The sequence below is a fragment of the Chrysemys picta genome, chromosome 2 (assembly GCF_011386835.1).
Source record: "Chrysemys picta bellii isolate R12L10 chromosome 2, ASM1138683v2, whole genome shotgun sequence".
In the NCBI taxonomy this organism is placed as follows: domain Eukaryota; kingdom Metazoa; phylum Chordata; order Testudines; family Emydidae; genus Chrysemys; species Chrysemys picta.
Window position 1 is genome coordinate 127,081,484 of NC_088792.1, and position 14,096 is coordinate 127,095,579.

The following is a 14,096-nucleotide window of genomic DNA, read 5'->3' on the forward strand; positions in this document are numbered from 1 at the left end:
TTTTGTGCTTGCTACTTACTGAATGGAATTGTAACTAGAGAAGGAGATGAGGCCTCCAAAGGCAAGGGAGAAAGAGTAGAACACCTGGGCTCCAGCATCCAGCCATGTGACTGGGTTAGCCAGTTCAGTAACCTGAAGTATCAGACAAAAAACTTCATGAATGTATAATATGACACCTTATGTTGTATAATATTACAGCTTATGCTGAATATCAGAAATTCATACTAGTGACTGGAACAAGATAATTGGAGATGATGGTACATAGTTAATTCTCACTCTTAAAACATGGACAGCAAACGAAATGAGTGCTTTTATAAACTTCTTTTTTTTGTGTTTCTTATGTGTTAAAATTAAATATAAGTAGTTTTTTAAACAAATATATAAAAAGACAAGATTATGCAAATAATTGTCTTCCTGTAGGTGACAGTAGGCTCCTTATCTCTTTCCTCCAAAAAGTTGTATCACTTAATACTGATTGATCAACAGATAAACCCTGATATCTTGGCTTCCCATGGCAGCTGAACACTTCTTTTAGTGAGAAACTGCTCTGAAAATAAACCATTTTAATACAGATATCTGGACAGAAAATTCCAAAATAGGACTATAATCCCATCCTACGTCCACCATTTATGTTTCAAACTCAGGCTGAGTGCTTTCTACTGGTAGAGTATGGAAGCATTCTAGAAGCAGAATGTAGTCGGAGGTGAGGAAACAGTTCACATTGTTCTGGAATTATCCCATTCAGGAGTTCAACAACATAATTTCTGGGGAGCATATATTCTTTCATGTCTGAAAGAATAATCAGCATGATATGGTGATAGGTTTGAGACCGTAATTACCACTACAACAGAAGACGCAAATGGCTAGCATGCAATTATTAACAATTTCCTAATGTGTTCCACTGGGAACTGCGGGAAATGGTGGCCTGGCCTGCGCTGCTTCCCGCAGTTCCCATTGGCCAGGAACGGTGAACTGCAGCCACTGGGAGCTGCAAGCAGCTCTACCTGTGGACGCTCAGATAAACAAAGGGTCTCGCAGCCTGCCAGGGGCTTATCTTGAACAAGCCGCGAACCAAGTTTGGGAACCATTGCTCTAATGCAAAGAAGGGCTCTACCATCCAACTCAAGCCTTAAGGAAATGGCTTTTAGGATGCCTGAAGGATAGTCAGAATACATACTGATGGAAGGGGTTTATTTTCTACTTGTTATTAATGATACAGATATCTACTTAATGGCCTCATTCACAGACAAAAGAATCCAATTACTTACATTGGGAGTGAAGAGATATACAATTCCATTGACTGACCCTTTCAATGTCAAGCCACGGATCAGGAAAATGGTAAGCACAACATAAGGAAGAGTTGAGGTTACATACACTGCCTGGAAAGGGAACATATAAATATTTAAAAGTATGAGATAAATACTGTTTCATGAAAAATAAAGAAATGAGAGAAGAAAACAATGAAATGTGAAACAACAGATAAACAATAGAAAAGAGTGTCAAATTGGTCATGATTAACATACTGTTGGAACTCTTATGTTTGAGAAATGCAGTACACATGTATATTTTGAGTTACTAATATATATATTTTGAGTCAGTGCTCAACTTAAGACAAGTTGTAACTCTTCAGCATTCAAGTCAGGTCATTCTGTCATGACCGCTAACTATGAAAAAAAAATCTACAACTTGATGTCTGATTATTACTGTTGCTATTACAAAAATTTGGGAGCAGCTGAATGCTCAATATTTTAAAAAATCAGAGTACTTATTTAAGTGCTTAACTATGCACTTAGGAGCCTAACTTTAGGTACCGGTACTCATTTTTGAAAACCTTGGATTTGGTATTTAGATAGTAAGTATTGAGGGATGAGCACAAACCCAAATAAGGATAGACACACATGATTTGAGAATGGTCATACCAAAAAGATCAGTCTATTGGATCTTTCATTAAGACATCTTAAAGGTAAATAAGATACAGAATGAGAGAAAGGTTTGTTGAGATCATGGAGCTGGATCCAACTGAATCCACACATAAATTGAATCCCCATTCATCCTGCTTCCCTGTTCAAAAGGATTGCTGAGATTGCTGGGGGGGGAGGGATAGCTCAGTGGTTTGAGCATTGGCCTGCTAAACCCAGCGTTGTGAGTTGTGAGGCGGGATCTGGGGCAAAAATCTGTCTGGGGATTGGTCCTGCTTTGAGCAGAGGGTTGGACCAGATGACCTCCTGAGGTCCCTTCCAACCCTGACATTCTATGATTCTATGATTTTTTTAAAAATTGATATTAGCAATAGGATTACTTTTGCTTATGAAATATGTAGCTTTTATAATATGACTAGTTTCACATGTCCTCCTGTATAAATAGGGAATCACAATAGAATTTGTATATCTCACGCTCATATAAAACAAAATGTAGTACCTTTCCTGTTGTTTCAATGCCTCTGATTGTGCACACATACAGTACTCCCCAGGCACATGTTAAACACAGTAAAAGCCACCACTGTATGGTGCCTGAATCATCAATGGAAGTGGAAATATTTAAAGTTTCTCTATACCAGAAATAATCTACGGGAGAACTCTTGGCACACTCTTCTACGTAACCTGTAACCATAAAAAGATGGTCATTCAGTAAATTTATTATAGATATGTAAAATAATTATACACCAATGGTCTAATTCTATCCTAAATTACAGAACTGTAATCCCACTGAAATTTGATTGGTAAGTCTCAGAACCTCTTAGAACCTGGTTTCATGGGAAACTGATAGATTCTTCTTACAGAAGGAGGCCAGCCTAATGGCAATTCTCATGGAGAATTTGTTGTTTTATTAAACCCACCCTATATATGAAATCTGTGAAGCTGAACAGGAGGAAGACTCTTGTATATGAGTTTCCTTTCCCACCTTTTATTGACTAGCTATGAGGGGGTTATGGTGGCTTCGGGAGAAAAAGGTGGGGAGGGAAGTTATGAAAACAGGTACAATTTCTACAGTATGTATTTTGGCTTCTTTTTTTTTCCAAATAAAAGAGATGCATGTGTGGGTGTTCTTCAGGGAGAGCTTCCTTCTCCAAACTCAATTAAAAAAAAAAATCTTTGGGCCTTCCATTGCTTTTATCTTGCAAGAGATCTTGTCTGAGAATTCCCTTCTGGTATGTCCTTGAAGCAAGAGTCCCTATTGCCATTAATTATCCTCTTTCTTATCAATATAAAGGGCACAATTCTAGAGTTGGAGCAATGTACAGGTGGATCTACTGATTGTTGATCTCTCTGCATGAACAGGTAAGTTTGGCTAAATGTCAATGTATATATTTAGGAACAAAGAAAATAATGATATGATAGGGGACTCTATCCTGGGAAGTAGTGACTCTGATAAAGATTTGGGGGTCATGGTGGATAATCAGCTGAACGTGAGCTCCCAGTGCAACACTGTGGCCAGAAAGATGAATGCAATCCTTGGATGCATACACAGGGGAATCTTGAGGAGGAGTAGAGAGGTTTGTATTTGTATTTGGCACTGGTGCATCAGCTGCTGGAATATTGTGTCCAGTTTTGGTGTCCACAGTTCAAGAAGGATGTTGAGAAAGGTTCAGGGAAGAGCCACAAGAATGATTAAAGGATTAGAAAATATGCTGTATAGTGATAGACTGAAGGAGCTCAAGATTTAGCTTAATAAAGAGTAACTTGATTACAGTCTATAAGTATCTACTTGGGGGAAAATATTTAATAATGGGCTCTTCCGTCTAGCAGAGAAAGGTATAATACGATCCAATAGCTGGATATTGAAGCTAGACAAATTCAGACTGGAAATAAGGCATACATTTTTAATGGTTAGAGTAATCAATCATTGGAACAATTTAGCAATGGTTGTGGTGGATTCTCTCTCACAGAACATTTTAAAATCAAGATTAAATGTTTTTCTAAAACAGATGCTCTAGGAATTATTTTGGGGAATTTCTGGGACCTGTGTTATACAGAGTGCTTCCTGTCACAGGGCAGCTGGCACCAGTACTCAAGGTCAGGAAGACCTGACTCTAGAGGAGAAGCAACTCACAGTCCAAGATATGCCAGGCTGATGGCCACCAGGCCGCAATGGTGGAAAATGAACTAGGCAACAGGACAAGTTCCCAGGAGCTGAAACAGAGCGTGAACAAGTCCTGCGGTTCCTGACAGAGCACTCTGGAAAGCGCAGCCAGACATGATTAATGTAACAGAAAATCAGGAAGTTACAGGAGGTGAAAGTCACTGTGGACGGACAACACATACTGGAGCAGAAAGGCAGCACTTTGCTTCCACTTCAGATTCAGCTGCCACTTCAAATCCTTCAGCAAACAGAAAAGCTGCAGGAGCAACTGCAGGAGATCTGGGCCAATAGCAACATCCCCACCAAGTCCAGTAACTGCTGTTGGAGGTTGAGTTAAAATGGGAGATGAAGGAAGAGGCTGCTAAAGAAGCAACTTGGGAGTCTGAAGACGACGAAGCAACACAAGACCTCCCAGCTTCAGGAAGAGCTGAATAAGCTCACCAATAAACTGAAGCATAAGCATAAGCAGCTACAGTTGGAGAAGGAAGCTTTTTACAATGATAGCATGACCAAAATCAATGAGCTTCAACACAGGACAGATGACGAGCTGAAACCTCTGCAACTCCACAATCAGAAACTGCAACAGCTATACCATCTCTCTCTGGTGTGTGCAAAGCCAGCAGAAGCAGCATGAAGTGGCTCTGCAAGCCCTCCAGGACCAGATCTGGACATTGAAGATGCAGGAGATGAAGCTGCTAAGGGACCAGAACACAGTGCAAAGCCTAGAACTGCAATAGCGGCAGAATGAGGAGGCAATTGTGAGACAACACATAACTGCAGGAATCCTCCTAAGTCAAGGGCCCCCTCCTGTAGCAAGTTAAGGAACTGAAAGGACTAAAATGGTGGTCCAGGAGAGAGAAGAGCTGTGTGAAGTGGGCATGAACATGGACATTGAGATGGAAGACATGGTAACTGTTTACTAAGGGGCTTGCATCCCCACATGGTGCAGGAAGATGGATTCACCACTCAGCGAAGGACTTATAATCAATACCAGCCAATACAGAATTGACTATAGAAGCTGCAGTATTGGTGGTAGCCTCTACAGCTACCCAAGCAAACCCAACTCCTCATGAACAAGGTTAGAAGACAACCTTAGAAAACATGGTTGCTACAGCCCACAGGGCAAAGTAGAAATCATAGAAGAATCATAGAAGATTAGGGTTCGAAGAGACCTCAGGTGGTCATCTAGTCCAACCCCCTGCTCAAAGCAGGACTAACTCCAATTAAATAATCCCAGCCAGGGCTTTGTCAAGCTTTGTCTGAAAAACCTCTAAGGATGGAGATTCCACTACCTCCCAAGGTAACCCATTCCAGTGCTTCACCACCCTCCTAGTGAAATAGTTTTTCCTAATCTCCAACCTAGACCTCCACCACTGCAATTTGAGACCATTCCTCCTTGTTCTGTCATCTGCCAACACTGAGAACATCTTAGCTCCATCCTTTTTGGAACCCCCCCCCCTTCAGGTAGTTGAAGGCTGCTATCAAATCCCCCCTCACTCTTCTCTTCTGCAGACTAATAAGCCCAGTTCCCTCAGCCTCTCTTCATAAATCATGTGCCCCAGCCCCCTAATAATTTTTGTTGCCCTCCGCTGGACTCTCTCCAATTTGTCCACATCCTTTCTGTAGCGGGGGGCCCAAAACTGGATGCAATACTCCAGGTGTGGCCTCACCAGTGCTGAATAGAGGGGAATAATCACTTCCTTCAATCTGCTGGCAATGCTCCTACTAATGCAGCCCAATATGCCATCAGCCTTCTTGGCAACAAGGGCACACACACCCTTGACTCATATCTAGCTTCTCATCGACTGTAATCCCAAGGTCCTTTTTTGCAGAACGGAGGCTTAGCCAGTCGGTCCCCAGCCAGTAGCAGTGAATGGGATTCTTCCGTCCTAAGTGCAGGACTCTGCACTTGTCCTTGTTGAGCCTCATCAAATTTCTTTTGGCCCAATCCTCCAATTTGTTTAGGTCACTCTGGACTCTATCCCTACCCTCCAGGGTATCTACCTCTCCCCGCATCTTAGTGTCATCCGCAAACTTACTGAGGGTGCAATCCATCCTGTCATCCAGATCATTAATGAAGATGTTGAACAAAACTGTTCCCAGGACCGACCCCTGGGCACTCCACTTGATCCTGGCTGCCAACTAGACATCGAACTGTTGATCACTACCCATTGAGCCCAACGATCTAGCCAGCTTTCTACCCACCTTATAGTCCATTCATCCAATCCATAATTCTTTAACTTGCTGGCAAGACTACTATGGGAGACCATTATCAAAAGCTTTGCAAAAGTCAAGGTATATAACATCCACCACTTTTCCCATATCCACAAAGTCAGTTATCTTATCACAGAAGGCAATCAAGGTGGTCAGGCATGACTTGCCCTTGGTGAATCCATGTTGACTGTTCCTGATCATCTTCCTCTCCTCCAAGTGCTTCAAAATGGATTCCTCAAGGACCTGCTCCATGATTTTTCCAGGGACTGAGGTGAGGCTGACCAGATTCTCCTTCTTCCCTTTTTAAAAGATGGGCACTATATTTGACTTTTTCCAATCGTCCAGGACCTCCCCCGATTGCCATGAGTTTTCAAAGATAATGGCTAATGGCTCTGCAATCACATCAGCAAACTCCCTCGGCACCCTCAGATGCATTGCATCCAGCCCCATGGACTTGGGCATGTGCAGCTTTTCTAAATAGTCCTTAACCTGTTCTTTCACCACTGAGGGCTACCTTCTCCCCATACTGTGCTGCCCAGTGCAGCAGTTTGGGAGCTGACCTTGTCTGTGAAGACTGAGGCAAAAAAAGCATTGAGTACTTCAGCTTTTTCCATATCATCTGTCACTAGGTTGCCTGCCCCATTCAATAAAGGTCCCACACTTTCCCTGAACTTCTTCTTGTTGCTACCATACCTATAGAAACCCTTCTTGTTACCCTTCACATCCCTTGCTAGCTGCAACTTCAATTGTGATTTGGCCTTCCTGATTACACCCCTGCATGCTCGAGCAATATTTTTATACTCATCCCTAGTCATCTGTCCAAGTTTCTACTTCTTGTAAGCTTCCTTTTTGTGTCTAAGCTCATTTCTCTGTTAAGCCAAACTGGTCGCTTGTCATATTTGCTGTTCTTTCTGCACATTGGGATGGTTTGTTCCTGCGCCCTCAATAAGGCTTCTTTAAAATACAGCCCGCTCTCCTGAACTCCTTTCCCCCTCATATTAGCCTCCCAGGGGATCCTGCTTATCAGTTCCCTGAGGGAGTCAAAGTCTGCTTTTCTGAAGTCCAGGGTCTGTGTTCTGCTGCTCTCCTTTCTTCCTTGTGTCAGGATCCTGAACTCGACCATCTCATGATCACTGCTGCCCAGATTGCCACCCACTTATACTTCCCCTACCAATTCTTCCCTGTTTGTGAGCAGCAGGTCAAGAGGAGCACGGCCCCTAGTTGGTTCCTCCAGCACTTGTACCAGGAAGTTGTCCCCAGCACTCTCCAAAAACTTCCTGCATTGTCTGTGCACTGCTGTATTACTCTTCCAGCAGATGTCAGCGTGATTGAAGTCCCCCATTAGAACCAGGGCCTGTGATCTGGAAACTTCAGTTAGTTGTCCGAAGAAAGCCTCGTCTACCTCATCCTTCTGATCTGGTGGTCTATAGCACACGCCCACCACAACATCACCCTTGTTGCTCTTGTCGCTAAACTTAACACAAAGACTCTCAACAGGCTGTGGGGAAATAGAGCAGGGGGGCCTTCTTTTTAATAGCCAGAGCTGTGAATCTAAAGGCCCCAAAATAAACCCTCCAACAGAGATCTGTTATGCTGACTGCCCTTGCATAGGGCGGTACAGGCCTAAGCCTGAGCAAGACTGAACAACAGTTTTCTGCCAAACTCGGTCAAGGGTCATGACCAGAGGGGGGGGGGGCAAGGAGGCAAAGAATAAAAAAGCCCCAGCAGCAGCATTAATGAAATATGTTTATGACTAATGAAATATAATAACCACTTGTGTGAAGTAATAGGTAAGTTTAGCTAAATGCAATTTCTTAACTCATGCAGCTTCTCCTTTGGGTGATCTGTGACCCACTCCGTGATTCCAGCTATCTGCAAAAATAGCCAATCATAGATCCTCTTTAGGCATCCCATGGAACCCCCCCCCCAATCTTTAACCAAAAGACCCCGGAAAATAACATGCGTCTTGAGAAATGTACCCAAACTGGTGCCAAGTACCACCCCTGGGGAAAACCACCAAGCGCCCCTCTACCCAAATAAACATCCAATTCTCGGAAAAATGAGGAAAGTACCTGGGGGCGGGGGGAAACTGACCCCGACCCTAGTTTCTTAACTCACGGTTTAGGGGAGGAACTGACCCCAACCCTAATTTCTTAACTCATGACACTTTGTTTGTGCTACGTTTGCGGTTTGACGAAATAAAAGCCCACCTGCGAGCGGCCCTCAGTGTGTCAGTCTTCGGACTGCACCCCAGTGCATTGGTATGTATGTCAATAAACTGGCCTCAGGCTTGAGTCTTTGAACTAAAATCATTGCGTGGGTGTCTTTGACCACAACAAGACTTTTCTCCAGTTTTATACTGAAGATCTGAGCAATCATACCACTCTCTTACATACAGTGCAACTCCTCCACCTTTTCTCCCCTGCCTGTCCTTCCTGAACAGTTTATATCCATCCATGACAGTGCTTCAGTCACGTTAGTTACCCCACCAAGTCTCTGTTATTCCAATCACATCATAGTTCCTTGACTGTGCCAGGACTTCCAATTCTCTCTGATTCCCAGGCTTCTTGCGCTCATGTACAGGCACCTAAGATAACTAGCCGATTGCCCTACTTTCTCATTATGAATCAGGAGGCCTCCCCTTCTGCACCCTCCACCTTGTGTTTCCTCCCAGTATCCCACTTCCTCACTTACCTCAGGTCTTAGCTCTCCATCCCCCAGCGAACCTAGTTTAAAGCCCTCCTCACTAAGTTAGCAAGCCTGCCTGCGAAGATGCTCTTCCCTCTCTTTGTTTGGTGGATCCCATCTCTTCCTAGCAATCCTTCTTCCTGGAACAACATCTTATGGTCGAAGAATCCAAAGCCCTCTCTCCAACACCACCTGCATAACCACACATTTACTTCCACAATTCGATGGTCCCTACCTGAGCCTTTCCCTTCAACAGGCAGGATGGATGCGAACACGAATTGTGCCTCAAACGCCTTTATCCTTCTTCCTAGAACCACATAGTTTGCCGTGACCCATTCAAGGTAATTCTTGGCAGTATCATTGGTGCTCACGTGGAGAAGTAGGAAGGGGTAGTTGGCCAAGGGATTGATAAGTATCGGCAGACACTCTGTCACATCCTGAATTCTAGCTCCAGGCAAGCACCACATGTCTCAAGTCTGGATGGCAGATGGATGAGTCTAAGGGAGTCCCCGACCACTACCATCCATCTCCTCCTCTTGGGAGTGGTGGTCGTGGAACCCCTCAACCCTAGGACAATGTATCACATGCCTTTCGGTCAATGGGGTCTCCTTCTGATCATGGCACAACTCAGTGCACTACAGGACCAAAATGTGGGTAGCCTTGAAGGAATTAAAGAAAATACACTCCTCAAGAGACTGTACCCTGGCTCAAGCCATGAAACAAAAGCAAGAGTTAGCCGGCCTGATGTTAAAAGCAAATGACAGTTGCTGTTATTGAAGAATCTGAGAGAGCCCCATGAAAAATCCTTCAACAGTCCCATGGTATCAAGACCCAAGGTAAGAGAATTGAACTCCTAGAGGGCGAGAAGGCAGCCCTCAAGAGGGGATTGAGTCCCAGGAAATGTCAGACAACACAGGACAGATGGGGTGAGGCAGTGCCTCAAACCTCTGAAAGGGAAAGCTGCCAGGCTGGTGAGGAAGAAAGTCATCCCCAGAAAGGTGAAGAACAAGAGGAAGGACTGAGACAGAGATTTTGGAAACAACAGTACAAGACCCTAATCAAAGTGGAGCTAAAAAGAAGTCTAGCTTAAAGGTAAACTGGGACCCTTCAAGGGAGGAGAGTAAAAGTGATTCTCCAATGGATAACATCACACATGAAGTGATGTGGATCCAAGAGACTCAGAAATGGGCTAAGCTGTTACTGAAGGCTGTAAGGAAAAAGATTAGATTGGTAATAATGAGAAACCTCAAGGGAGAATTAGGCTAGATATAAGACAACCTTAACTCCAAAGGATGTGCCTGAAAATGTATCCTGGAAGGCTGTGTCTGAGAAGATCAAGAAGCAGCCTGACTCAAGTTTGCTAATGGTCAGAGACTAATCCTGTTAATTATCTCTGGCAATACGAAATATACAACTTGTTTTGAATTATGATGTACAAAAGACTATAGGGGAGTTTGTTTGCCACACAACCAACGTAGGACTTTGTGAATATGACTTGCAATATTGTTGTACTTCAGTGATGAGAATAGAAGAATGGTTAAATGATTTGCAGACTTCCTTGAGGCAGTCAAACAAGAAGGACCTCCCTGGCTGGAAGAAATGATTGAGAGGTGACCTATATCAGCAGTCCTGGAGAAGGTGCTTAATAAGGTCACCCTGGTTGAGCCCATTTAGACATAGGCAAATACTTAATCTTGCCTTGGGAAGGGCAATGTTCATTTTTTAAAACAGGGTCGGGGGAATACATCACAGGGTAACTGGTCCCTAGAGGGGTGGGGGTCAGGCACCCAGCTTACCTGTGACAGGATCTGCTAAGGAGAGTGACCCAACCCAGATCCACCTGCAGATAGTTAATTGCCCAAGTAGCTGGGAAACAGTTAATTAGGTAAGAAATACTTGGGTCTAATAAAGGCTCGTGAGGGCTTAGTCAAGAAGCCAGGACAACAGAAGCTCCTGAGGTGAGAGACTTCTCAGGGGAGCTGGTTAGGAAGCTATTCCAAGTGATTTCTACCTGGAGAGCAGAGGCTTATGGAGAGAGGAACAGGCAAGGGACAGGAACAGCCCCAGAGAACAAACTGAGTGTGGAACCTCCTTGGGAGCTACCAGTGACTTGCTCAACAAAGGGGAAAGAGTGGAAGCCAGCTGAAAACCCAGCAGAGGCCCAAGCTTCAGGCAGGAAATTCAGCCTGAGAGTGTTCCATGGTTAGAAAGGCAAGACATAAGATTGATTAAACCAGAGGTGGAGAGTTTCCAGTGGAGCAGCTGACTGAAGCTTTCATTTATGTTTTCCTTTTTCTGTTACAATAAATGAGACCATCGGAAGAGGTTTCTCCTTAATACTAGAAATGCCTGCTTGGTCTTATACCCAGATGGGGAGAAACTGAGGCAGAGTCTCACCTGCGACACAATGCTTGACTGCAAAGGGGAGTGCTTCCACCTCTGTACTACTTCATACATTCATGGTCAGTGTTCATCAGCAGTTACACTTTCCATGTAGTGGGGCAATATTTAAGCATTTGTTGTTGATTCAAGGCAATCTGTTCTGAGATCAACACCCAGAATTGGATCGTTCATAATTGTCTACCCTAAATATCATTCTGGTCTGGACTACCAGAATATGCAGCTCTTTTATATTTGTGCCACATACATTTTGGTTACTATTTTCTGAAATAGTGCAGTTGAAAAGTTATATCTAACATGTCTCACCTCACTGAGATGTATTTATATGTCACAAAATGTTACAGCCTCCTCTCATATTTTAGATAAATAATTTTCAACCTGTTCTCTTCTCTGACTCAGCTGCCTAAAGGTTTTAGATGGTCATTTCCCATTTGAAAGCTCCTAGGTACTTTTGAAAATCTCAGACACAGTGTTAAAAGTTGTTAAAAGAAAACTATCAATTTCACTTGTGATAGAAATCCTCAGTTTCGAAGATGATGATGCTTAATTAATTTTCATATGTTTCTGAGTTTGTTTATACTGAGTGGGGCTCTTTATAACTTTAAAATTTGATTGTGCTAGTGTGAGGAAAATGGGTACACTCTATCTTTACAGACCATGAAACATACAAAAGCATTATTGAACTGTATCTTTTTTTAATTTACCAAGATTTTTTTTTTATGGTGCCAATAATCTACAAAGTGCTCCTGAATGCTAATGTTTGCACTGGATCTTGTACTTTTACAAATACATGTATTTTCCTATATATACAGTATCAACTCTCTCTTAGTGGCTCCAGTTCTAAAGAAGTTACAATGTGTCAGTTATTTCATCTAAAGGCTGGAATAATAACTCCAGAACACAGATTTCACATAAGATGTCAAAGTGTATAGTGAATACTCTTCTGCAAAACTGAAATATTAAAATATCAAAATGCTCCCTGATGAAGTTAGAGAGACAAGGCGGGTGAGTTAGTATCTTTTATTGGACCAACTTCTGTTGGTGAGAGAGACAAGCTTGTCCCTCTCACCAACAGAAGTTGGTCCAATAAAAGACATTACCTCACACCCACCTTGTCTCTCTAACATCCTGGGACTGACATGGCTGCAACTACACTGCATACAGCCCTGATAAAGTTGGTATGATAGGTTATTTTTATACAAAAAAGTTCCTATTGTATTAATTGCTAATGACAAAGTGTTTTGCAAATTAAAATACTGTTTCATAATCCGTACCAGTTCTGTTAGCATTGAGTGGGCAGTCACTCCAAGGCAATGGCTCCTGGAAAGAGTTGAAGAAATACCACATCACCCAGGCAATGATAGTGTTATAGTATAAACCCACCAGGAAGGATACAAGCATTGCTGCTATACCTAAGGAAAAAGATTATAATATGCAGCTTTTAGTTGTTTTTAAAGGAATGTTAAAATATATCAACAAAAATATAAGACGTTATAAAGCTAAGCCACCAGACTGATCTCAGTCAACTATATGAATGCTGTGAAAATTTGTATCTTAACAATGTAAATTAATAGGTTTTTTTAATGGATATAGATGAGCACAACAATTCTTGTATTCTAGACACAAAGTAACACATATTATACAAACAACCTCTCCGTATAAACAACATGAGGGTTACAGAGGCAACTGTAAATTTGGCATTCCCTAACTTTTGAATGCTTGACTTTATAACCTTAACATTCTTTTAACATAAACTTTAGGGTTTTCTAAATGTAATTTTCTAACAAGCAAACAAAAACCAAATTCCATTTTTTTTTAATCATATTGATCCCACATGGGTAATCAGCAGGTTTGGGACATTTAGATGGACAGCACAGTCTTCTACCACTCAACCTAATGGAGAACTTTTAGCAGAAGTAGGCCGTTATCCTCTATGTGGCCAGCTAGTAGGGAAGAGGTGAGATACTCATTTAGGCTTATAGGTATTTGCTAGACAGCAGAAGAATGTTGAGACTTGGGTATCCTGGGTTTAATTACATGTTCTGGAGGAGCATGTGCTCCAATGGTTATAAATCTTCTGTCCCTATCCCTAAGTTCCTTCCTACCTCCCTCTGCTGTTATACCATTCCCAACCTAGTCTATTTGCTTATGTCCCTATCATCTCCTCTTTGAGTCCAAGAACATACTTCTCCTCCTTCATGGTGCCTGGCATCAGCAGGGAGAGCACTGAGATCAAAGGAAGAGTGAACATAAGAACGGTCATACTGGGTCAGACCAAAGGTCCATCAAGCCCAGTATCCTGTCCTCTGACAGTGGCCAATGGCAGATGCCCCAAAGGGAATAAACAGACAGGTTATCATCAAGTGATCCAAGCCCTGTCACCCAATCCCAGCTTCTGGCAAACAGAGGCTAGGGATACCATTCCTGCCCATCCTGGCTAATAGGTCCATCAATGGCTATCTTCCATGAATCTATCTAGCTCCCTTTTGAACCCAGTTATAGTATTGGCCTTCACAACACCCTCTGGCAAGGAGTTCCAGAGGTTGACAGTGCGTTGTGTGAAAAAATACATTCTTGTGTTTGTTTTAAATCTGCTACCTATTAATTTCATTTGGTGGCCCCTTGTTCTTGTATTATAAGAAGGAGTAAAAAACTTCCTTATTTACTTTCTCTATGCCACTCATGATTTTATAGACCTCCCTTAGTCGCCTCTT

The 14,096-nt window shown here is 42.7% G+C and overlaps 1 protein-coding gene across 3 annotated transcripts in view; it reads right to left on the reverse strand.

Moving 5' to 3' along the window:
• SLC6A19 (solute carrier family 6 member 19) overlaps positions 1-14,096 on the reverse strand; it is a 99,156-nt gene that overhangs the window by 29,561 nt on the left and 55,499 nt on the right. For 2 of the 3 annotated variants that reach the window (XM_065584163.1, XM_005290061.5), the window contains exons 3-6: positions 12,657-12,794; positions 2,419-2,600; positions 1,269-1,379; positions 20-132 (exon numbers count right to left, since the gene is read on the reverse strand). In XM_065584163.1, the coding sequence (XP_065440235.1) occupies positions 20-132; positions 1,269-1,379; positions 2,419-2,600; positions 12,657-12,794 (544 nt within the window). The remainder of the gene's footprint in view (positions 1-19; positions 133-1,268; positions 1,380-2,418; positions 2,601-12,656; positions 12,795-14,096) is intronic. The other variant, XM_042841449.2, reaches the window with a different exon arrangement.